The 25830-nt window shown below is 40.0% G+C and overlaps 1 protein-coding gene across 8 annotated transcripts in view; it reads left to right on the top strand.

Moving 5' to 3' along the window:
- The window catches only part of RAD52 (RAD52 homolog, DNA repair protein), a 34295-nt gene that overhangs the window by 6316 nt on the left and 2149 nt on the right, over positions 1-25830 (top strand). For 2 of the 8 annotated variants that reach the window (XM_057701783.1, XM_057701785.1), the window contains exons 2-11: positions 6995-7093; positions 8155-8256; positions 8629-8722; positions 8904-8971; positions 10390-10508; positions 11471-11546; positions 23422-23618; positions 23787-23929; positions 24954-25037; positions 25400-25615. In XM_057701783.1, coding sequence (XP_057557766.1) covers positions 7013-7093; positions 8155-8256; positions 8629-8722; positions 8904-8971; positions 10390-10508; positions 11471-11546; positions 23422-23618; positions 23787-23929; positions 24954-25037; positions 25400-25615 — 1180 coding nt within the window. In that variant the 5' untranslated portion in view covers positions 6995-7012. Of the gene's footprint in view, positions 1-1688; positions 2362-6994; positions 7094-8154; positions 8334-8628; positions 8723-8903; positions 8972-10389; positions 10509-11470; positions 11547-23421; positions 23619-23786; positions 23930-24953; positions 25038-25182; positions 25356-25399; positions 25616-25830 lie in introns of those variants that run through there. The other 6 variants (XM_057701784.1, XM_057701787.1, XM_057701786.1 and 3 more) reach the window with 6 other exon arrangements.

The raw sequence follows: 25830 nt of genomic DNA, 5'->3' as shown, positions 1-25830 counted from the left end.
GCCGATCTTCCTAAATTTATAAATTTCTGCCTGTTATCCAATTTGGGAAAATTGGAGCCATTATTCATAAAAAAATGTTTTCCCCAATCTCTTTAACCTTTTCTTTTGGGGCTTTGATTATATGTGTTAGCCATTTTGATAGTTTTCCCCCAGGACCCTGAGGCTGTTTTGTTATTTTCAGCCTTTTTTTTTTTTAATCATCTTCAGATTTTTCATTTCTGTTGAACTATCTTAAGTTCACTGACTCTTATATCAGTTTTGCATTTCATGAACAGGATTGACAGTTGGGGTGATTTATAAGATTCCTACTTTGAGTATTTCCTATTCTTTTGTAAGCATAATATGTTTCTTTATTAGAAGGCTTTTGGGGGGAGATGGTTATATATCCTTTGACTTTATTTATTTATTGACTGCATTGGGTCTTCGTTGCTGCACATGGGCTTTCTCTAGTTGCGGCAAGTGGGGGCTAGTCTTTATTGTGATGCACACGTTCCTCATTGTGGTGGCTTCTCTTGTTGTGGTGCACAGGCTGTAGGTGCGTGAGCTTCAGTAGTTGTGGCACATATGGGCTCAATGGTTGTGGCTCACGGGCTCTAGAGCACAGGCTCAGTAGTTGTGGCACAGGCGTAGTTGTGGGACATGTGGGATCTTCCTGGAGCAGGGATCAAACCCATGACCCCTGCATTGGCAGGCAGATTCTTACCCACTGCGCCACCTAGGAAGTCCCTCCTTTGACTTTTAAATGTTCTCTTGTCTTACAGGATCCTACATTTTCCCCTTTTTGCCCTTCACAGGACAGTCTCAAAGGACATCTCTCATTCCTTTTTGCCTCTTCTTCTTTCCAGTTCTGCCTCACTGAGTTCTATACACAATTGTCTCTTTCTCTGTAGGCTGCACTGATCTCCCAGAACGTTTTGTCAATGTCTTCATACTTACTGTGGATCTTCTTTTTCCGGGAGTGATTTTAGTTCCATCTTAGGCTCTCCAGCCTCCTCTTCTGCCTTCTATGCATTTCCCTTCCCATCGGGGTCCCACCTTGTTCTTCCCAGAAAGTTGAGATGAGCGCTCAAGAACTATCTCCACCAGAAATCGATGTTTATGTTTTTTTACTTCCAGGCAATTTTCAACTTGTATTTTGTCTTCCAGTTATGTTAGGAGCTACGGGATATTTGTGGTTTGATTTGTTCCTTTTGTTGATATGTATAGTTTTTGGCAGATGTATTGGGATATTTGGATTTATGTAATTGCCATAACCTTGGCTATCAGGAAGTCTTTTCTAACATTTTATGTTGGAAAATTTGAAGCCTTTAGGAAAGTTACACAGTGAATGCCTGCATATCTTCACCCAGATTCATAAATTTGTTACTTTGCTTTATCTCTTTCTCTCCCTGTCTTTATACATGCACATATTTTATTAGTTGAATGGTTTGAGAGTAAGTTGCAGAAAACACGACAGTTTCCTGTCATGCTTCGCCTTGTATCTCCTGCTAGCAAGATCGTTCTCCTGTATGACCGTAATAGAGTTGTCTCGCTCAGTAACTGTGACTGTGACACAGAGCCATCGTCCAGTATGCAGTTCATCATCAGATTGCTCCCATTGCCCTAGTCATGTCCTTTACAGCTTTTTGTTTTCCTGATCTAAAATTCTGTAAAAGGTCATGCAGTGTGTTGTCATGTCTCTTTAGTCTCCTTCAATCTAGAGGAGTTCATCCTTTTTTTTAAAATTTATTTATTTTTATTTATTGGCCGCGTTGGGTATTTGTTGCTGCATGCGGGCTTTCTATAGTTGTAGAGAGCGGGGACTACTCTTCATTGCAGTGCGATGGTTTCTCTTGTTGTAGAGCCTGGGCTCATTAGTTATGGCTTGTGGGCTCTAGAGCGCAGGCTCAGTAGTTGTGGCGCACATGCTTAGTTGCTCCGGGGCATGTGGGATCTTCCCATGTGCCCCGCATTGGCAGGCGAATTCTTAACCACAGTGTTACCAGGGAAGCCCTTGTTTCGTTTTTTGAGGCACTGACATTTTTGAAGAGTTCAGGCCTTGTAGATTTCAACTTCTCTGATTATTTTCTCGTGATTGGAGTCATAATGAGATTGGTAGAGATATTGGTGATATCATGTTTGACTACTTGGTTTAGGTAGCTGCCAGATTTCTCCACTGTAAGGGTGTCTTTTGCACCCCTCCAGTTTTTCTCCAAGTGCAAGTAGTTTATTTGGGAACTGACCCCAGGACATACTGCGAGAGCGGAGGAGGGAGTGAGATGGGACAGAAAAGGCAGTCAACAAAGGGTGCAACCAAACCTGATTCCACTGCGAACCTGGAGCCAATGCAGAACTCACAGCTCAGCTTATCTCACACTAAAGGTGAGAATTTGAGGATCTTTAAACACCAGCTCCTGTCAGTCACTGCTGAGGGCTGCTCCCAGGAGCAACCATTTGCAGGTACTTCTGGCTTACCCTGAATAGGTACAGAATGCGCTCCTGATGCCAAAGCAAGCCTTCAGGTAAAGAGATGCAGATGTTGGCGTTTGGAAGTTAGGCCGGCGTGAACTATTGTGGTGAGAGCTGATGGGATAGTTAGCATAGCATCCTAGTGTCTGCTAGACCTGGGGACCCCAGGGCCTAGAGCTTGAGGCAAAAGCTTATGTGCTATTATTTTTTCAGGAAGTGCAATTCCAGGAAGCAGAAGTGAAGGAAAAGGGGTTTGAGGGGAAATGGAAGATTAAGTCAGTTCAAGGGTGCATTTCCAAGCTGGCCACCTCTTGGTAACAAGGACAACTGATTGCTTGGTTTACTTAAGCTGTCTCCTAGGAGGAGGTGTAAAGATGGGGAGGAGAGGATTTACTCCTCAGCGCCTGTATCTCACTGGTAAAAGGTTTGCCCCATGGTATGTCAACTCCCCCAGACGTCCAGGTTGTGCATGTGTGGGCATCAGGTGGGTTTTCACACCTCAAAGGCAAGAGGGAGGCCAAGGGTGGGAGGTGAGGGCATCCCTGTGAGCAGGAAGTAGGAGACCATCTGGATTTGCCCATGTGCTGCTGGTTGGAACCCTTGCGTATTTGGTCCCCCTAATGGCAGCCGGGGTAGAAAAAGCTGTATGGGGCCTCAGAGACAGGCAAGGCCAAGATTTGAGGTCCTGCGTAAGATATGTCCTATACATTTGGATGCTGCTTTTGTTTAACAAATACACATGTACATACACATAAAACACACATACACAAACACAATCATATATGAAAAAGATAACAGCAGTTTCTTGCTGGTGGGGATCCAGCCACATTTTACTTCTTCCCATACTTTTGATATGTTTAAAGCTTCCTACAATAAAGATATTTTAATTTTATAGTGGGAAAATGGTTCATGGACAGTTTTAGAAAGGGAGGCGGAGCGGTATGCTTTTTTCCAAAGTTAAAACTGGCAAAAAGAATAATTCCGTGTTTTTTTTTATGGGCAGAGACTAGTTGTCCTTTTTTTCAATATATTGCATCTTCTAAGATTGTTTAGAAAAGTAGCAACAAGTTGCTTTTTAAATGTGAGAAGTGTAACTGTTGCCTTATACAATTAGTTTCTGGTATTAAAAAATATACTTTGTCTATATATCCTGCATTATGTATTTCATTCATTCACTCCTGTATCATTCATTTAAGTATCAAACACTTCTCTTCCTGACCCCCTACTATGAGCAAAGTACTATACTAATCCCTGTGGGTGCCACAAAGAGTCGGGAAGAATCTCCCACTTTCTAAGGGCTCACATTGGCGTGGGGAGACATGGATGTGGTAGAGACTGTACTCACCAAATATTTAAATGCTTTCTTAGATTTCCCAGCCTCCACTGCAGTTAACTTGGGGCTGTGTGACCAGTTCTGTCTAGGAAACTGTGACCAGAGTGCTGCATGTCACTGCATGGTGTGACTCCTCCAACTCATCCTAGCCCTGCGGCAATGACCTCAGAGGTCACATGTGTCAGATGACATAGCTATAAGATGGATAGGGCTGCCAGACTGTATTGAATCTTGCATGAGTGAGATAGAAACCTTTTCTGTGTTAAGCTGTTCCCCTCCTTTTTAGATAAATTGTGGTAAAATATATATATTTATCATTTTAACCATTTTTAAGCATGCAGTTCAGTGGCATTAGTACATTTGCAGTGTATACCCTTGTTTTTAACAAATAACCAGATAGGCTCTCATTTGAAACTTTGTGAATATCCTGTTCACCTACAACTTGTTAGTATCCCATGATTATTCTTGCTGGATGCTCTTGTCATCACATCATTTTAATAGGATACGTTTTTGAGGTTGATCTTATTAATATTCCCTTTTGCAGATGAGAAAATTGGGGGCACAGAGAGGTTAAGTAATTGTCCGATTTAAGTAATTGGTGGAGCTCAATAGTGAATCACATTTGACTGTAATGTCACTGCTTGCTTTACAGCGGAGATTGGCACACCTCTGGGCCAAATCGGCCACCCCTTTTTGTAATAAAGCTTTTGTTTTTTGTTGTTTTTTTAATTTTTATTTTATATTGGAGTATAGTTGATTAGCAATGTTGTGTTAGTTTTAGGTGTACAGCAAAGTGATTCAGTTCTTTTTCAGATTCTTTTCCCATTTAGGTTATTACAGAGTATTGAGTAGAGTTCCCTGTGCTATACAGTAGGTCCTTGTTGGTTATCTGTTTTAAATATTGCAGTGGGTATGTGTCAGTCCCAAACTCCCAATCTGTCCCTTCCCCCACCCTTCCCGCCTGTTAACCGTAAGCTCTGGCAAACATAAGTTCTGGTAAACATAAATTCTGGTAAACATAAGTTTGTTCTCTAAGTCTGAGTCTTTCTGTTCTGTAAGTAGGTTCATTTGTATAATCAAGTTTTATTGGGACACAACCACGCCCAATCATTTACATACTCTCTAAGGCTGCTTTCACGCTAAAATGCCAAAGTGAAGCAGTGTCAGAGACCATATACACCTGTAAAACCTAACATATTTACTCTCTGGCCCTTTATGGGAAAAGTTTGCTGACCCCTGCTTTATGGAACAGGTAATTAAATTTTTTATTTTTATTAAAACAACACATGCACGTATTTGAAAAGGAAATAGCACTAAAACATTTTGTTTTTAAAAAGGTGAGCCCTGCTGCACTGTTCTTCACACCAGCGCCACTCCTCAGAGATGTTTCATTCTTTTAACTGTCTTTTCTGGCAGTTAGAAGTTACGTTCTAAATAGTGTCCTCGTTCCACTATTCCTCAGTTGAACAATTTGAGACACTCATTATTGACTAACCTGCTATTGGCCACTATCCTACTTTTTAGTGCAAGATTATAAATAAAACCATTTTTTAGCTGAAAGGTAATGTTTTATGATCATTTAAATAGTTTTCTGCATTTTCATCATAATATACATAAGAAAATTAACAACTTAGCAATAGCTAATGTTTATTTAGTACTTCACATGTGGCAGACACTCTTCTAATGCAGTTTTTTTTAAAATTATAGTTGATTTACAATGTGTTAATTACTACCATACAACAAAGTGATTCAGTTATACACATGTGCATTCTTTACAGTAAAGTGATTTAGTTATACATATATAAACATTCTTTTAATATTCTTTTCCACTATGGTTTATCATAGGATATTGAACATAGGTAGTTCTCTGTGCCATACAGGAGGACCTTCCTGCTTATCCATTCCGTATATAAAAGCTTACATCTGCTAACCCCAGCCTCCCACTCCATCCTTCCCCCTCCACCCTCCCTCTTGGCAGCCACCAGTCTGTTCTCTATGTCCCTGATTCTGTTTCTGTATCATAGATAAGTTCATGTCTGTCATATTTTAGATTCCACGTATAAATGATACCATATGGTATTTGTCTTTCTGACTTCATTCAGTATGATAATCTCTAGTTGCATGAATGCAGTTTTTATGCAGTTTCACATTTAATCTTTACGGAGCCCCTAGGAAATGTAGGTACTGTTGTTACTGCATTTTCTCGATGACGAAATGTCTTTAGAGAGATAATGTGATTTTTCTCTTGGTCAAGACCTCATGGGTGATAGAGCCAGAGATCCCATTCGGAATGTGAGCTCTTAAACACTGTGTTGTAATGCTACATGTGGAATCATACTGTTGATACTTGATATTCATAGATTTGTGGTTCTACTGTTAGCAGATAATCTGAAGATTTATAACATGCAAGTCTGCTGAGGCCCAACTTTGAATCTATTGGATTTGAGGCAGGGGTGGGGCAGTCAGGTTGTGGGTCAGCCAGCTGCAGCTGCTTTTTCTGAGCGTAATTGTTTTCTAATAGACTACACATTTGCGTGGTCTAAGGCTAATGCAGTGGCTCTCAAACTAGAGCTTATGTCAGAATCACGGGGTGGGCTTGGTGCAGCAATGATTCATAGGCCTCGCCTCTGGTTTCTGATTCAGTGGGTCTGGGGGCGGGGATGGCTGAGAATGTGTTTCTAACAAGGTCCCAGGTGATAAGCTGCAGGGACCACTCGTGCTGTCTGGGTCCTCCACCGCGTCATGTCCATTACCCTCCTCCTGCCCACTGGTGTGTTGGCTCCACGACAGCAGTTCAGCTACCGAGGCTTATGTTTCCTCTTTGACCCCACAGAGGTCAGGGTCATGATGCCCATATAGTAGGTGTTCATAAGTTGGTTGTTTGCTCTCTCCTAGCGTGCTTTTGTAATTTTGACTTTTTCAATTACAAACATTGTAATGATTATAACATATAATACATTCTTATTGTAAAAATTACCTTTAATAGCACCACCATACTAGCAAAATTTTAGGAGAAAAGTAGAAGCAGACGACCCTAAAGCTTTTCAGTGGCTTGTTAGGTGATAGCTAAGCACTGAGGAACTTGGCCCTTGACCAGGTCAATGTTTAAAGTATGCAAAGGAAGTGACTGCATCTGATTTTTAGTAGAGGCTCTTCTTGCTTTTTACCATTAGTAGTCTTTGAGATCTTTTTAAAAATCTTCTGTTTATTTAGAGGTCAACCTGAATCAACATGTCTGGGACTGAGGAAACAATTCTTGGAGGCCCTGACAGCCATCCTGCTCGTGGCAATTCTGTATTATGCTTTGGTCAGGTAAGTGTGTTTTTTTTCATACCTGGAAGGAATGAGGTTAAGTGAAAAAGGTATGGGGAAGCAGTTGGTAGAGCATTATCATATACGTGTAAACTGTTGTTATTGTTTTTTTTTCATTTAGGTGCATTATTTGAGAGTCTTTGATGAGGGCATTTTGGAACTTTAGCGGCACTGGGGGTTACATTTAGATTTAAATTTTATTTATTTTTTGGATACATTACATTTTCATATGCTGTAACGTTCAAAGTGAAAGGCTGTGTAAAAAGTCTCACTGTTTACTCCTGTTCACACGTCACCCGATCTCTTTCTTGGAGGCACCCAGAGTTTCTGGTGTTGTATTCTTTATGGAGATATTCTGTGCATATAAGGGAGACTCTTGCTCTGTCTACCCAAATTCTGTCTTTGTTTTACCAGAGATCTATTTGTGAGTATTCCATTTAAATAGGGCAAAGGGAAAAGTACCAAGGGGACGAAAATCTAAACTTGTAGGAGTGTATTTCTCTATGTGTAGGATGGGAAATTGTTGAATTGGAGAAGAGGACATATGGAAGCAAGGCTTCCTGTTATGTTTGCTCCTTCCCTACATAAATGTCGTATAGACTGAGGAGGGAAGTTTTAGTTTCCCAATTGTGGCTCGAGAAAGTTTTGTAAGGATGGTAACATATTAGTAACATCTAAGGCAGTGGTTCTCAAAACATGATCCAGTGACCCCTAGGGGTCCACAAGACCTTTCAGAGTCTGTGAAATCAAAATTATTTTCATAATAATACTAGAATATTCTGTGCCTTTTTCACTCTTCTTTTTTCATGAGTGAGGGTGGAGTTTTCCAGAGACTGCATAGCATGTGCTGATATCATTGCTCTGATGGTTATTGGAATGTGTGCCTGCAAAGTTTCTCAGCTTTATTTCCTAGTATTGATAGATATAACCCAAATAAACAAAAGCTCATAGGATTCTCAGTACTTTTTAAGATGTAAAGGGGTCTGGAGACCAAAAAATTGGAGACTTGATGATAAGGAATGGTGGAAATGTCAGTTTAATTTTCCCTTTCTGGATTACAGTACCGATACACAGCAGAAGAGTACCAGGCCATCCAGAATGCTCTGAGGCAGAGGCTGGGCCCAGAATATATAAGTAGCCGCATGGCTGGAGGAGGCCAGAAGGTAGGAGAGTTTACATGCCTGAAGAGTGGGCGCCCACAATGCTGACCATTTCCATGGACTTGCCAACTCACAAGAAGGTCTCTTGTTCACTATTACTGGATGTTTCTTAGTGTCTTTGGGAGGGGATGGGTTCCAGCCTTCATTGTCATCTGAAGTGGCCCAAGCATGGCCTTGAGACTCTAGTCTCAAGACACTAGTTCTAACTGGCTCCTCTGGAAGATTTTTGGTATGAGTTCACTAAGAAATTCCCTGGAATGTTTAAGGGTGGTTTTGCCAAAAAAAGCTGGTAAAGAATAAATAAGTTTTGATCCATATTTAAGTATGGCGAGGAATTTTAACAAGCTTTTTTTTCTTCTTTAAATTGTTTTCCAGGTGTGTTACATTGAGGGCCACAGGGTAGTTAATCTGGCCAATGAGATGTTTGGCTACAATGGCTGGGCACACTCTATCACACAACAGAATGTGGGTGAGTATGCTTCCTGGCAGTGGCACCTCTTCATTTCCCTTCCTCAGTTTTGGCCATTTTCTGGTAGGAGTGTTTTGTGGGTGAGGACCTACAGTAGGTGTGCTGGGTCACCAGCAGCAGGAGTGTGGGTGATGCACAGGGATTAGCATCCTCTTCAACCCGTTCTCTTTCCCACTCCTAGATTTTGTTGACCTTAACAATGGCAAGTTCTACGTGGGAGTCTGTGCATTTGTGAGAGTCCAGTTGAAGGTAAGGGTGATGGAGGAGACATGCTGCCTGCAAGCATGGGGCAGGTGGGAGAGTGAGCAGGTACAGAGGCCTCTGGGCCCAGAGTGGGGATGGGGGCATTCAAACAGCTTTACTCATGTGCCCCTAAGAGAATTCTGAGAAACTCTGTTCTCTTGCACATTTTTAAGTTGACGAAAAGTTTTCACCATATATATAAACAATTGCAAGGGTGTATTTTTTGGCATATTGTAAAACTTTACATTCTGAAATAAATCTGTTACATCTTTTAAAAATATACCAATGATTCTAAATACCATAAAGGATTAAATGCTGTCATCCATTTTAAAAAAATATACGCACAAGCTATTTTTCTTTTTTTTGAGCAACTTATTCTTTAGTTATCAGAAATTTTATGTTGTTTCTTCTTTAGCATATATTTCCATTCCATTTCCCCACTGGCTTTTATCCTAATATAAGATATATGATTGAAAATCCTTTATTAATAATCTTATTATACTTATGTGCCTCTGTGTGGAGGAGGGGTGTGAAAATTTTGGGGGGGGAGTAAATTTCCTGTGACCTTAAGGCTGTAACTATTAGAAAATTTCTTCTGGATTGAGTTATTCTTATAGGTGTTATTAATACACAATTGAGTCAATTGTGTTTATGTTGAAGAGACAACTACATCCAAATATTTATATTTAATAAAATTTTATAGAAAATGCATTTCTTAATAAGATGGATGAAGCTGTTTTTTTCTTTTCAGTTAGTTTATATATCCATAGTTAATATTACTCATTCCTAGGCTAAACATTTAGCATTAATTCTGTTCTGATTTATTTTTGTAAATAGTACTGAAAACCTTATTCACATAAACAAACTGGGAATGGAAAGAGTTTCATTAGTGTCATTCATTTCTTTGAATACTTCTGAGTTATATTTCAGAAATCACAATGCTATCATCAAAAATTATATTCAGCGCTCTGTCAGCTAACAGCTTGATCAGGCCCACCTTTACTTTTGGTGGAAGCTGAGAAACAGATACCACCTGACTTGTGAGAGGATTTTTTATCCAGTTGCTAGAATCTGTTAAATGTCATATTTCAAATTTTCCTTTTGTTTGGTGTCCCAGGGGTTTTTATACTGTGGGGTAATGCGTCTTAATAAGATTTGGGCTGGGTTAGATATGTGCCTTTTTAATGTAAAGATGAAGAGAGAAAGGAGAGTTGTCTTGGCCCTTGGAGCACAGGCACATTTCTAGGCTGATCCAGTCCAGGAGCTGGCACTGGAAATGGACTCTGGCAGCTGTGGCTGTGTTCCAGGCCCCGGGCTCTGTCCACCCAGTCTGAACACTGCTGCTTGAGGAAAAGGAGAGCTGTGCAGACAGGTCAGGGCTGCATCTCCTCACCTTGGACCCTGAACTCCTTTTCTGCCCCCAGGATGGTTCGTATCATGAAGACGTGGGCTACGGTGTTAGTGAGGGCCTCAAGTCCAAAGCCTTGTCTTTGGAGAAGGCGAGGAAGGAGGCAGTGACTGATGGGCTGAAGCGAGCGCTGAGGTAGGCAGATCCTGTTCATTTCAGCTCTGGGTTCAAGACAGCTTTTTTTTTCAAGGTAATATTGGGTTGGCCACAAAGTTCGTTCGGGTTTTTCCATAGGCTATTATGGAAAAACCTGAATGAACCTTTTGGCCAACCCAGTACATCCACATGGTTCAAAAGTCAAAATAACATGTCTTCCTCCCAGCCTTGTTCCTGTGTGGCTTGTTTTCCTTCTCTCTTCTGTCTTTCCCCAGTGCTTCTTTATGCTAAGGGCCCCCCTTTTGGGAATAAGTGATAGAGTCCTTTGTTCTCTGTTCTGTACTCGACTTTGCCTTCCCCACCCCTGTCCTCAGCAGTATATCTTGGAGCCCTTTCCACAGGAGTACACAGATTGCTTCCTCATTCTCTTTAATACACCTATACCGTTCTTCATTATGTATATGTAACATAGTTAACTTAGTTACATAGAGCAGGGTTTTTAACCTTTTTCTGGGTCATAGATGCCTTTGAGAATTGAATTGCTAGAAAAATACATATAAAACATGCACTAAAAATTTGCAATACCATAACCAGTGGGGGAATCCAGATATCCCAAGTAAAGAACTTTGGTCATGGAGCTTTGTGTCCCTGAGTGTGTGTGCTCACTATTATTGGGGAATTGGAGCAGTCCTTGGGGAAAAAAATCTCTTTTCTGGAATTTGTGCTCCACGTCGGGAGGTAGCTAGTGGGATTTTGTGAGTGGTTGCTGTGTCTTTCTGTCCTCACTGCCTGTCCCTGGGGGTGGGGATTTGTGACTGTTACGCTCACTGTCGTATTCCTAGAACCTAACACAGGTGCTTAATTAACATTTTTGAATGCTTGTTAGTCTCTGTTTCCTCTGCTGCATTGAGAAGCACCTTGTACAAATGTTGTAACTCTCTTCTCTGATATTTACATGTAACAGTTCTCAACCCTGTTCCACTTTTTTTTCTTACCCTTAGAAGTTTTGGAAATGCACTTGGAAATTGTATTCTGGACAAAGACTATCTGAGGTCACTAAACAAGCTTCCACGCCAGGTATGTTAGAAGTAGGGGAATGCATTGCAGTAAATGTGGAACTGATGTCCTTGTGTCATGAGTGAGTATTTGGTGATGGAGAGAGAAGAAGTGAAGACTCGGTTATTTAGAAGGTCTGGGATGTGTATTTCAGACATCTTTTTTTTTTTTCTTTCAGATAGTCTTTGAACCTAAGAGCTAGTGGGAACCAGTTGCCTTAGTTTACTGATGAGGATATTGAAGCCCAGAGCACTTGTGTTACTTGTGTCTTATGAAGAGAGATGCATGCTTGGCAGTGGTCTCTGAGACAGGAGGAGCACAGAGCCCTCTCAATGCCACTGCCATTTCTTACAGACACTCAGAGCCTCACCTCTTCAAGCTTCCTGCTCTTCCTTAGCTCTGGTGCCTTTAAGGTTTAGATCGCCCTTGTTTCTGTCGCTGCCTGTCACGTGATCTGAGCATTTGCCTTTGGAGAGTGGGGTCTGGAGTTTGGCGTGATCTGGGCCAGTCAGGCTCTGGAGCATTCCTGTTGCCTGGTGGAGTGTGGCTGCTTCGTCTGTGTTTCTTTGGGTCCCTGCAGTGCCACTACCCTGGGCAGCCTTCCTTCCCTTGGACTTCAGGGGTTCTTTTTCTGGTACTGCCGCTAATAGAGGTGTGTGTCAGTTGGCAGCTGTCAGAACTTTCATTTTCTTAAATCCTTTTTGTATATTATTGGACCCAGTTCACTAATATTTTCTTAAGGATTTCTGCATCTATATTTATGAGGGATATCATGGTTTTTTTCTTTTTTTTTAAATGTGGTAAAAAAAAAAATACACATAACATGAAATTCACCATTTTAACCATTTTTAAGTGTACAATTCAATAGTGAAACTCATCTCCAGAACTTACAATATGGAAATTTTATAACCATAAAACAACTCCCCTTTTACCCCTCCCCTCAGCCCCTGGTAACTACCATTCTACTTTCTGTTTCTATGAATCTGACTACTTTAGATACCTCATATAAGTGCAATCATACAGTTTATGTCTTTTTGTGACTGGCTTAGGATAGTGTCCTCAAGGTTCATCTGTGTTGTAGCATGTGTCAGAATTTCCTACCTTTCTAAGGCTAACATTCCATTGTGTGTATATATCACATTTTCTTAATCCCTTCATCCACCAGTGAATATTTGGGTTGCTTCCATCTCTTAGCTATTGTGAATACTGCTGTAATAACTGTGGGGGTGCAAATAGCTCTTGAGGATTCTGCTTTCAGTTATTTTGGATGTATATCCTAAAACAGAGTTGCTGGATCATATGGTGGTTATTTTTTTTATTGTTCTTTTGCCTGTTGATATTCAGTTTTCCTAACATCATTTGTTGAAGAGACTCCTTTCCCCATTGCGTAGTCTTGGCGTGCTTGTTGAAGATCATTTGGTCATACATGCAAGGGTTTATTTCTGGGCTTTATATATTACTACATTGGCCTGTATGTCTGTCTTTATGGCAGTATCATACTGTTTTGATTATTGAAGCTTTGTAATATGTTTGGAAGTCATAAGGTCCTCCAATTTTTTTCCCCCAAAATTATTTTTGCTATTTGAGGTCCCATGAGATTCTTTATAAGTTTTAAGATTTTTTTGTTTATGCAAAAATGCCATTGGAATTTTGATAGGGATTATATTGAATCTGTACATCACTTTAGTAGTATAGATATCTTAATAATATTAACTTTCCAGTTCAGGAACATGGAATGTCTTTCCATTTATTTGTGCCTTCTTTAATTTCTTTCAACAATGTTTTGTTTTCAGTGTACAAGTCTTTCACCTTGGTTAGGTTTATTCCTAAGTATTTTATTCTTTTTGATGCTATTGTTAATGGAATTATCTTAATTTTTTGATTGTTCATCATTAGTGTATAGAGACACAACTGATATTTGTGTTGATTTTCTATCCTGAAACTTCGCTGAGTTTATTAACTCTAACAGTTTTTTGTTGTTGTTGAGTCTTTAGGGTTTTCTACATATAAGATCAAATAATCTGCAACCAGAGATAATTTTACTTTTTCCTTTCCAATCTGGATTCCTTTCCTTTCTTTTCCTTGCCAAATTGCTCAGACTAGGACCTCCAGTATTTGAGAAGTACTGAGAGTGGGCATCCTTGCCTTTTTCCTGATCTTCCAGGAAAAGCTTTTAGTCTTTCACCATTGAGTATGATGTTAACTATGAGCTTTTTGTATATGGCCTTTCTTATGTTGAAGTTGTTTCCTTCTGTTCCTAGTTTGTTGAATGTTTTTATCATGAAAAAGTATTGAATCTTGTTATTTTTTTTTTTATCAAGTTAGATGAATAGGTGGTTTTGTTCATGAATCACACTGATTGATTTGTGGATGTTGAACCATTCTTGCATTCCAGGAATAAATCTCACTTGGTCATGGTGTATAATCTTTTCAATGTGCTGTTGAATTGGTGTGCTGGTGTTTTGTTGAGGATTTTTGCATCATTATTCATCGGGGATATTGGTCTGTAGTTTTCTTGTAGTGTCTTTTTTTCTGCCCCCTTGATAGTTTTTTTGTCTGGCTTTGGTATCAGAATAATGCTGGCCTCATAGGATGAGGTTGGAAGTGTTCCCTTCTCTTCACTTTTTTGGAAGAGTTTGAGGGTTGGTGTTAATTATTTAAATGTATGGTAGAATTCTCCAGTGAAGCCATTTAGTCCTGGGCTTTTGTTGTTGTTGTTGCTAGGTTTTTGTTTACTGATACAGTTACTAGTTACTGGTGTGTTTATTTCTTCATGATTCAATCTTGAGAGGCTGTATGTTTTAGGAACACACCATTTCTTCTAGGTTATCTAATTTACTGGCATACAGTTGTTCATAGTATTCTCATAATCTTTTTTATTTTGGTGGCATCAATTGCAGTGTTCCTTCCATTTCTGTTTTTTAAAAATTAATTAATTACTTAATTAATTAATTGGCTGTGTTGGGTCTTCATTGCTGCTGCATAGGCTTTCTCTAGTGGTGGAGAGTGGAGGCTACTCTTCATTGTGGTGCATAGGCTTCTCACCACAGTGGCTTCTCTTGTTGCGGAGCATGGGCTCTAGGCACGTGGGTTCAGTAGTTGTGGCTCATGGGCTCTAGAGTGCAGGCTCAGTAGTTGTGGCACATGGGCTTAATTGCTCTGTGGCATGTGGGATCTTCCTGGACCAGGGCTTGAAGCCATGTCCCCTGCATTGGCAGGCAGATTCTTAACCACTGCGCCACCAGGGAAGCCCCATATCCCTTTCATTTCTGATTTTAGTTATTTGAGTCTTTTTTTTTCTTAATCTAGGTAAGGTCTTGTCAATTTTGTTGATCTTTTCAGAAAACTCTTATTAATTTTGTTGATTTTTTCCCTATTTTTCTGTTCTCCATGTATCTCTGCCTTAAGCTTTATTTCCTATCTTCTCCTAGCTTGTGTCTGCTAGAAATTTCTGTTAGTACTGCTTTTGCTGCATACCATAAGTTTTGTGATATGTTGTCTTTTCATTTTCATTTGTCTCAAGATATTTTCTAATTTCCCTTGTGATTTATTTGACCCATTGGTTGTCTTAAGAAAGTAGTTTAATTTCCACGTTTGTGAATTTTCTGTTTTTCCTTCTGCCATTGATTTTCAGTTTCTTTCCATTGTGATTGGCAAAGATATTTTGTATAGTTCCTGTCTTCTTCAATTTAAGGCTTGTTTTGTAGCCTAATGTGGTTCATCCTGGAGAATGTTCTATTTGTACTTGAGAAGAATGTATATTCTACTGTTGTTGGGTGGAATATACTATATATGTCTGTTAGATCCATTTGGTCTGTAGTGTTCAACTCTTCTGTTTCCTTATTGAGCTTCTATTTGTTCTATCCATTATTGAAAGCAGGGTATTGAAGTCTAATATTATTGTTTTGCTGTGTATTTCTTCTTTCAATTCTGTCAAAGTTTGCTTTATATATTTAGGAGCTCTGATGTTTGGTAAATAAATATTTATAATTGTTATAGCTTCATGATGAATTGACCCTTTCACTATATAGAATGTCCTCTTTTGTTTCTTGTAAGTTTTTGACTTAAACTCTACTTTTTCTGATATTAGTATAGCCTCCCTTGTTCCTTTTGGTTACTGTTTACATGCAATATATTTTTCCATTCTTTCACCTTCAGCCTGTGTATGTCTTTAGATCTGAAGTGAGTCTAATGTAGGAAGTATGTAGTTGTATCTTGTTTTTTATCCATCCAGCCAATCTGTGGCCTTTGGTTGGGGAGTTTAATCCATTTACATTTAAGTTATTATTGATAGGGAATGGCTTAGTATTGCCATTTTGTTAATTGTTTTCTGTATGTCTTGTGGCTTATCTTTTTTTCCCTTCTTTCCTCTCTTACTGCTGTCCTTTGTGTTGTGTTGGTTTTTTGGTAGTAACATGATTTGATTCCCTTCTTGTTTACTTTTGTGTATGTCCTATAGATATTTTCTTTGTGGTTACCATTGCAATTATATAAAACATTTTAAATTTATAAACATTCTATTTTAAACTGATAACTTGAATTGCATACAAAAACTCTTGTCCTTTACAACCCCACTTTCACCCCACTTTGTTATTGATGTTAACAGATTACATCTTCATATTATTGTATGTCCACTAACATAGATTCATAGTTATGAAAGTTTTAATGGTTTTTACATTTAATTTCTGTATGTATTATATAATTTTTAAAATGTTTTTAAAGAACTTTTATTGAGATATAACTGACATACAATAAACTGCATATATATATTTTTTATAAATTTATTTATTTTATTGGCTGTGTTGGGTCTTTTTTGCTGTGCATGGGCTTTCTTTAGTTGTGGTGAGTGGGGGGCTACTCTTCGTTGTGGTGCGCGGGCTCCTTATTGCCGTGGCTTCTCTTGTTGCAGAGCACAGGTTCTAGGCGCGTGGGCTTCAGTAGTTGCAGCACATGGGCTCAATAGTTGTGGCTCACGGGCTCTAGGGCACAGGCTCAGTAGTTGTGGCGCATGGGCTTAGTTGCTCCGTGGCATGTGGGATCTTCCTGGAGCAGGGATCGAACCCGTTTCCCCTGCATTGGCAGGCGGATTCTCAACCACTGCGCCACCTAGGAAGCCTTGCATATATTTAAAGTGTACAGTTTGATATTTTTTTATTAGTAATGTATATATGGCAGTCCCAATCTCCCAATTCATCCCCCCCTGCCTGCCCCCCACCCCGCTTTCCCCCCTTGGTGTCCATATGTTTGTTCTCTACATCTGTGTCTCTATTTCTGCCTTGCAAACCAGTTGATCTGTACTGTTTTTCTAGATTTTGCGTATATGTGTTAACATATGATATTTGTTTTTCTCTTTCTGACTTACTTCACTCTATATGACAGTCTCTAGGTCCATCCATGTCTCTACAAATGTCCCAATTTCACTCCTTTTTACAGCTGAGTAAAATTCCATTGTATATATGTACCACATCTTTATCCATTCACCTGTTGATGGACATTTAGGTTGCTTCCATGACCTGGCTTTTGTAAATAGTGCCACAATGAACATTGGAGTACATGTGTCTTTTTGAATTATGGTTTTCTTTGGGTATAGGCCCAGTAGTAGGATTGCTGGGTCATATGGTAATTCTATTTTTAGTTTTTCAAGGAACCTCCATTCTATTCTCCATACTGGCTGTATCAATTTACATTCCCACCATATTATATAATTTTAATCTTTTTTTTTTTCATTTAAATTCTGTACACCAAAATTACAGTGATACAGGTTGTCCGTGTATTTACCTTTACCAGAGAACTTTTTATTTTCACATGGCTTCATGTTGCTGCCTGGCATCCTTTTGTTTCAGTTTGAAGGACTCCTTTTAACATTTCTTGTAGAGCTGGTCTAGTGATAATGAACTCCCTCTGCTTTTGTTTATTTGAAAGAAAAATCTTAGTTTCTCCATTTTTGAAGGATACTTTTGCTGGATACACTATTCTTGGCTAAGTTTTTTCTTTCAGGACTTTGAATATATCATCCCATTCCTTTTTGGCCTGTAAGAGTTCTGCTGAGAAATCTGATAATCTTAGGCAGGCCCTCCAGTACGTGATGATTTGCTTTTCTATTGCTGTTTTCAAGATTTCTCTGTCTGACTTTTTTTTAAAAATTGAGATATAATTCACATATAACATTACAGACATACCTTGTTTTATGGTGCTTCACTTTATTGCACTTCACAGATAATTGCATTTTTTTACAAATTGAAGGTTTGTGGCAACTCTGCATTGTCAGATGATGGTTGGCACTTTTTAACAATAAATTATTTTTTGATTAAGATATGTACATTGTTTTTTCGACATAATGCTGTTGCACACTTATACTACAGTATAGTGTAAATATAACTTATATGCACTGAGAAACCAAAAACATTGTGTGACTTGCTTTATTTCTATATTTGCTTTATTGGAACCAAGCCTGCAGTATCTTTGAGGTATACCTGTATATTAGTTTCAGTTGTAAAACATAATGATTCAGTATTTTTATGTATTGCAAGATGATCACCACAATAAGTCTGGTTAACATTCATCACCACACATAGGTACAGTTTTTTTTTTTATGATGAGAATTATTAAGATCTACTTTTTCAGCAACATTCAAATACACAGTACAGTATTATTAACTCTAGTCACCATGCTGTACCTTACATTCCCAGAGCTTATTTATTTTATAACTGGAAGTTTGTACCTTTTGACACCCTTCACCCATTTTGTCCATCCCCGACCCCTGGCAACCACAGTCTATTCTCTTTATCTGTGAGCTCAGTTTTTGTTTGTTTAGATACCACATATAAGTGAGATCATATGGTGTTTCTTTTTCTCTGTGTGACTTACTTCAGGTAGCAAATTGCCCTCAGGATCCACCCATGTTGTTGCAAAGTGGCAAGATTTTCTTCTTTATGGCTGAATGATGTTCCATTGTAGATATATATCATTCTTTATCAGTGGACATTTAGGTTGCTTCCATGTCTTGGCTGTTATAAATACTGCTGCAGTGAAAATGGGGGAGCATATCTTTTTGAGTTAGTATTTTTCTTTTCTTTGGATAAATACCCAGAAGTGAAATTGCTGGATCATATGGTAGTTTTATTTTTAATTTTTTTGAAGAAACTGTTTTCCATAGTCTTTTCCATAGTGACTACACCAGTTTACATTCCCACCAGCAGTGTACAAGGGTTCCCTTTTCTCCACATCTTCATCAAAACTTGTTGTCTCTTGTCTTTTTGATAATAGCCATTCTGACAGGTGTGAGCTGCTATCTCACTGTAGTTTTGATTTTCATTTCCCTGATGGTGAGTGATGTTGAGTACGTTTTAATGTACCTATTGGCCATCTGTATGTCTTCTTTGAAAGAATATCTATCCAGATCCTCTGCCCATTTTCTAATTGGATTGTTTTTTTGTTTTTGTTCTTTTGCTTTTAAGGTGTATGTTTTGAATGTTAACTCTTTTTTTTTGTTTTGTTTTTGTTTTTTTGGCACACGGGCTTAGTTGCTCCACGGCATGTGGGATCTTCCTGGAGCTGGGATTGAACCCATGACCTCTGCATTGGCAGGCGGATTCTTAACCACTGCGCCACCTAGGAAGCCCTGAATGTTAACTCTTTTATCAGTTATATCATTTGCAAACTTTTTCTCCCATTCCATAGGTTGCTTTTTCACTTTGTTAATGGCTTCCTTTGCTGTGCAGAAGCTTTTTAATTTGATGTAGTCCCACTTGTTTCTTTTTGCTTTTGTTGTCTTGGCTTTTTGGTGTCAAACATAAAAAAATTATCATAAATACCAGTGTCAAGCTAACCGCCTGTTTTCTTCTAGGAGTTTTATGGTTGCAGGTCTTACATTCAAGTCTTTAATCCAATTTCAGTTAATTTTTATGTATATGGTGTTAGTGGTCCAGTTTTTTCCAGTTTTACTGACTAGACTGTCATTTCCCCATTGTATATTTTTGGCTCCTTTGTCATAAATTAATTGACCATGTATGTGTGGGTTTATTTTTGGGCTGTCTATTCTGTTCCATTGATCTATGTCTGTTTTTGTGCCAATACCATACTGTTTCAATTACTAGAGCTTTGTAAGGTAGTTTGAAATCAGGAAGTGTAATGCCTCCAGCTTTGTTCTGCTTTCTCACAATTGGGTTGGTTATTCAGGGTCTTTTGTGGTTCCATACAAATTTTAGAATTGTTTTATTTTTGTGAAAAATGCCTTTAGAATTTTGTTATGGATTGCATTGAATCTGTAGATGGCTTGGGTATGGACATTTTCATAATACTGCAATTCATGAGCACAGTATATCTTTCCATTTATTTGTGCCCTCCTCTTTTTTTCATCAGTGTCTTCTAGTTTTCTGAGAACAGGTCTTTCACCTCTCTGGTTAAGTTTATTCCTAGGTGTTTTATTCTTTTGGTGCAGTTGTAAATTGTTTTCTTAATTTCTCTCTTTCTGATAGTTCATTATTGTACTGTCTTTGGCTTTTGACATTTTGATTATATCTTGGTCTCTCTGGGCTCATCCTAGATGTAGTTCTTTGAGCTTCTTGAATTAATATGTCTTTTGTTTCCTCAGATTTTGGAATTTTTTTTGCCAGTAGTCTCTCTTCTTCTAAGACTTTTAAGATACCTAGTATGATAGTGCTCTTAAAAGTCCTTTAAGCTCTCCTCATTTTTCTTCATTCTTCTTTTTGCTTTTCTGGATAGATGATTTCAAATGACCTGTCTTCAAGTTGACTGATTCTTCTGCCTGATCAAGTCTGACGTAGAATGCCTCTAGTGAAGTTTTCAGCTCCAAATTTGCTTGCATCTTTGTTGTAGCTTCTGTTTGTTGATACTCTCATTTTGTATATACATCATCATTTTCCTGATTTCATTTAGTTGTCTGTCTGTGATCTCCTAGTTCACTGAACATCCTTGAGTTATTTTAATTTGTCAGGCAGCTCATAGATCTTCATTTCTTCAGGGTCAATTTTTTGTCTTTTGTTTTTTTATTTTTTTAATTAATTGATTAATTGGTTGTGTTGGGTCTTCATTGCTGTGCGCAGGCTTTTCTCTAGGTGTGGAGAGCAGGGCCTACTCTTTGTTGCAGTGTGCAGGCTTCTCATTGCAATGGCTTCTCTTGTTTAGGAGCATGGGCTCTAGGTGTGTGGACTTCAGTAGTTGTGGCACATGGACTCAGTAGTTGTGGCTTGTGGGCTCTAGGTGTGCAGGCTCAGTAGTTGTGGCACACAGGCTTAGTTGCTCTGTGGCATGTGGGATTTTCCCAGACCAGGGATCGAACCCACGTCCTCTGCATTGGCAGGTGGATTCTTAAGCACTGCACTACCCTCCTCAGTGTCAGTTATTTTAGTTTCATTTTGTTCCTTTGATTGGGCCATGTTTCCCTATTTCTTTATATGTGATCTTTTACTGAGATTTGGGCATTTGAACAAACAACCACCTCTCCCAGTCTTTCTCTACTTGTTCAGAGAAAGATTTGTGCCAGTCAGCCCACCTGGGTGTTCTAGGACCTCCCAAGTCTTTTATGATCTCCTCCTCCTTCTGGCATCTGACTGCAGAACTGCAGCTCTCATGTGCTGTGGTGCTTGCCTCTGTTTTTAGTGACTTTCAGACTCTGCTGATTCTGTCAGCATTTTGTCAGGTGAGACAGAAACCAGTGCCTTGGGCAGCCCACAGATAAGCTCCGAGAACATCAGATGCACAATCCACTCTTTTGTTTCCATCCAGAGGGAAGATCCCCAGTGTGGGAGGTCTCCTCTGCTCATACTGCTCTGTGCCAGACAGGCAGGGGCACAGCCACGGGCAGGCATGCAAAATGCTGTGAACTTCCTCCCTCCTTTCCTGGACTCTTGTCTTGGTTTTATGTTGGCCTGAGTGTTGCAGTCTGTCACCTGGTCACTGCAGCTCTTACAAAGGTATTCTGGTCTGTTTACTACTGTTAACTTGGCATCTCTGTGACGGAGGGCGGACCTAGACCTTCTAGTCTGCCATTTCGGTGACATCACTCTCCATTTCTTTTTCACTCTTTTTTTTTAATGAAGTTTTTAAACGAAGTACAACCTATATACAGAAAACTGCATAAGTCATAATGACACAGCCTGATGAAATTTTAGAAGCGAACACAGCTATTTACATCCCATATAGAGAAACAGAACATTACCAGCACTGCAGAACCCCCCGCCCCTGCCCCCATTCACTACCTTGACTGACTTTTTCATTCTGACATCTAGTCTCAGACTTATTCCTGTTTTTGAACTTTATATAAAGTTCATGCTTTATAAAAAGTGAAGTATTAAAAAGTACATATAAACATGTAGACAGTGCACATGTACATGTTCAGCTTGATGATTTCTAAGACCAAGCACACCCTTGTCATCAGCATCTGAGTCACAGTGGAGCATCACTGTGTCCCAGAAGTCTCAATTGTATGTCCCTTGCTGCCACCCCTCACCTTATCACTACCAAGGAAAACCACTTTTAACAGTAGGTTAGTTCTGACTGTTCTGTACTTTTTGGAATCAAACATATGAACTGTTTGATGTCTAGCTTTCATTCCACACGTGTGTGAGATTCATTCTTGTTGCATGTAGTAGCATTTTCCCTGCTGTATAGTTTTCTATTGCATGAGTCTACCACAGTTGATCTTCCCATTCTGACTCAATACACATTTGAGATTTTCGTAGCTTTTGGTTGTTTTTAATAGGGCTGCTATTAGCATTTTTGCAGGTGTCTCTTGGTGCACATACACACCCATTTACCTTGGGAATTATTGGGTCTGCTCAGAGGATTGGGTGTCTGTTTAGTTTTAGTAGATTCTTCCAGTTTTCCAGTATGTTTGCACTAACTCATACTCCCATGTAGCAGTATATGAGTTCCAGTTCTATATATTCAATAGCACTTAGCATTGTCAGTCTTATAAAATTTTTTCAGCACTCACTTTTTTCTCCGATGTTTTTTATTGTGGTAAAATTTACCATGTTAAGACATTTTAAGGGTACAGTTCAGTGATACTAAATACATTCATAATGTGGGGTACTCATTACCACCATCCATCTCTATAACTCTTTTCCCTTATAAAACCATATCCATTAAAAAGTGACGCTGGCTCCCCTCTCCACACAGCCCCTGGTACTGTCTGTCTACTTTGTCTCTGGTTCTGGCCACTCTTAAGTGCCTCACGTCAGTGGAGTTGTCTCTGTTCGTCCTTTTGTGATGGGCCTGTTTTTTTGGCAGTGCCACACCCATGCAGCTTGCAGGATGATCTCAGTTCCCTGACCAGGGACTGAACGAGACTGGGCCACAGCAATGAAAGCCCTGAATCCTAACTACTAGGCCACCAGGGAACTCCCCACATAAACTCCTTTCTTATTTACTTCCCAGTGTCGATAAGAAATTTCACAGTGTTTCATTTTCAGGTTATCTTTATCAAAAAATAGTCTCAACCCTTCATATTCCATTTTTCTGTCAGTATTACATTAAGAGAAAAGTTCTCCCAAGTGAAAAAAATCTCTGGGTTTCTGTAGTGTGATGATGTGTGATCATTTCCATTAAAACAAAGTAGACAGCATCATATCCAGTTCAAGGCAAGGTTCAAATTAGATTTTACATAGCATTTCCCCTAAATAAAAACTGAAGTATGATTCCTCTTTATCAAAACTTCATTGATGCAGATTGGCATAGGTGGAAAATGAAACTGTTGTACTCCTCATGCAGTTAAAGTTACTTGAACTTATGGATCCCTTGTCTCAGCTTCTCAGGGCCTAGAAGGAATGATGGATAGAGGATTTTGAAATGCCATTTTTTAGGTATCTAGATCTTTAAGGAAGGGGAAGAGCAGTTGGAGGAAGTTATTTTCTCCCCTTTCTTTCCATGTTAGCTGCCTCTCGAAATGGATTTAACTAAAGCAAAGAGACAAGATTTTGAACCATTTGTGGAACAAGCCAGATACAGCAGCTGCCAAGAGAACATGGCTCTGGGACCCCCCAAACCACAGAAGGTGACCTCCCCATGCAGACCAAGCCACTCAGATGGCCCCCACGTTGGGATGCAGGAGGACAAGGACAGCAGCTCCCGGTATGGGCGGGGTGCCCTCCCTCTCCTCTCTGCTCTTCCCCAGGTGTCTCTCTTTCCTCCACTTCTACCTTCAGAGCCAGCACGTTGGTTCGTGTGCTCCTTTGTGAAGTGTGTCCTTGTTGACCAGTTAACTCAGGAGCTCACACCCTTTATGCTCTCCTGATGCAGAAGCCTGACCTCTGCTGCCGCGGAGAGTGATGCCACATACCAGCGGAAGCTCCGGCAAAAACAGCTGCAGCAGCAGTTCCGGGAGCAGATGGAGAAACAGCAGCCTCTCCTTTCTGCTACATCCACTGAGAAGAAGGATCAGGGTGAGAGGACGGGAGCGTGGACTTTGGGGGGCGACTTTGCTCCTCTGCCAGTAGCAGCAGGTTGCGTCCAAACTAGGGCTCTGCAGGGCACTGCAGTGCACAGGACGGATGAGGCCTAGGATTCAGATCGTCAGGTCCTGCCCCTCGTTTCGCTGTGACTGAAAACACTGGTCTTTGGGGGAAAGGAAATGGCCCTGACATAGTCTGGAACTAGACGTTTCAAGGGACAGGGCTTTTTTTGGCTTCAGGTCCTTTGGCCACAGTGTACGTGAGAAAATTTTTGAACATAAAGCAAAGTTGAGTTTGAAGAGAACAGGGGCTTTATCCATGAACTTTTATTTCAGAGTCCAGATGCAGTGGGAGTAGTAGATGGAGATTTTTTGGAGTCTTTCCCATAGACTAGAAACAAAGACCAATTGGGTTTTTGCCGGGCTCCTCCCTAAAAATTACGAAGAAGAGTCATAGGACTTGCTTCATGTTTAGTTTTTTAAAACTCTCCTCAGACTGGTAGGCTGAAGTTAATGTAGGGAAAAAACCCAAAACAACTTATTGTGCTGGGGATGTTCTTAATAAGAATTATTATTCTAGGTCTTTAGCTTCCAAACCATTGCAGAAGCTCTTGGGGTGAAGGGTGGAAGAGTCGTTATCTCCAGGACTTCCCCCCCGCATCCCTAATCACACAGTCATTATACAGGTTTTACATATTGATTTCTGCTTAAGATTTTGTTTGAACAAGCTTCAAAAAGTAAAAACTGGATGAGATGGCTTATAATAACCCTTCCATTTCTGCTGCTAAAGGAGAAACAAACTTTTCAGGGTTTTTTCCCAGTTTGATGAGAAGAATGAAAAACGTAGTATCTTGACCCTATTTTATATAGCTCTGTAGGTAGGACTGGGATGCAGGGTCCTGAGTTCTGCTGTTGGCCAGGCTGGCGAGTGTAGCCCTGGGCAGCTTTGCACGCACTTCCGAGGCTGCCCACTGCCCAGCTTGCTTACATGGTTCTGACACGTCCTTTCTCTGCAGCAGCTCTACCCCTGGGGCCTCCTGCCAAGCACAGCACTCCCGAAACTGCCGATCTGGATCTCACCCAGATAGACGGGCTTCCAGGTGAGTAGAGCTAGATGAAGGAATGACTTCAGTCCTGACCAGTAAATACCTGTCAAGGGTCTGTAAGTTACTGTGCTGTATACGTTTGGTCGTCACAAATACATTTCAAGAGTCATAAATATCTTCATTTCTATTGGTTTTGTAGAAAGGGGACCCAAAGTGGATTGATGGCAGTGCTGATAGCACCTGTGTGGCTCCTCTGTTGGCCCAACCTGAGGGGCCTTAGTGTACTTTTATGGGTTGGGGAAAGAATTCCCAACGCCACCCTGGAGCACTCATGATTTGGAATTTCTCATGACCTATCATTTTTCCAGCATCTCGTTTGTTGATGCTACATTTTCCTATGAACTCTGTCCTTGCAGACAGTCTTGAAATGTGGGACATGGCTCTGGATGCAAAGAACAGTGTGGTTAAGCCCTTGTCTGAACCAGAACCACTGCAGACCTCTGCCACCTCAGTCCTGAAGAACCAGATGGAGACCCAGAACAGGACTCCACAAAGCCTCTGCCACCAGAATCCACAGGCAGAATCTGGACCTTGGCACCTTCAAGCTTACAACCTTAACCAACACATAACAGGTAGCAGAGTGTTTTAGGAGCAAAAACCAAAGGGAGAGCCTGGGTGTAATTCTGTGAATTTTATTTTATTTATTTTTATTTTTTTAATTATTTACTTTATTGGCTGTGTTGGGTCTTTTTTGCTGTGCGCCGGCTTTTTTTAGTTGCGGTGAGTGGGGGCTACTCTTCCTTGTGGTGCGCGGGCTCCTCATTGCCGTGGCTTCTCTGGTTGCAGA

The sequence above is a fragment of the Hippopotamus amphibius genome, chromosome 12, assembly GCF_030028045.1.
Source record: "Hippopotamus amphibius kiboko isolate mHipAmp2 chromosome 12, mHipAmp2.hap2, whole genome shotgun sequence".
NCBI classification, from domain to species: domain Eukaryota; kingdom Metazoa; phylum Chordata; class Mammalia; order Artiodactyla; family Hippopotamidae; genus Hippopotamus; species Hippopotamus amphibius.
Note: the sequence above shows the minus strand (reverse complement) of the source record. Positions and strands in the feature narration are given on the sequence as shown.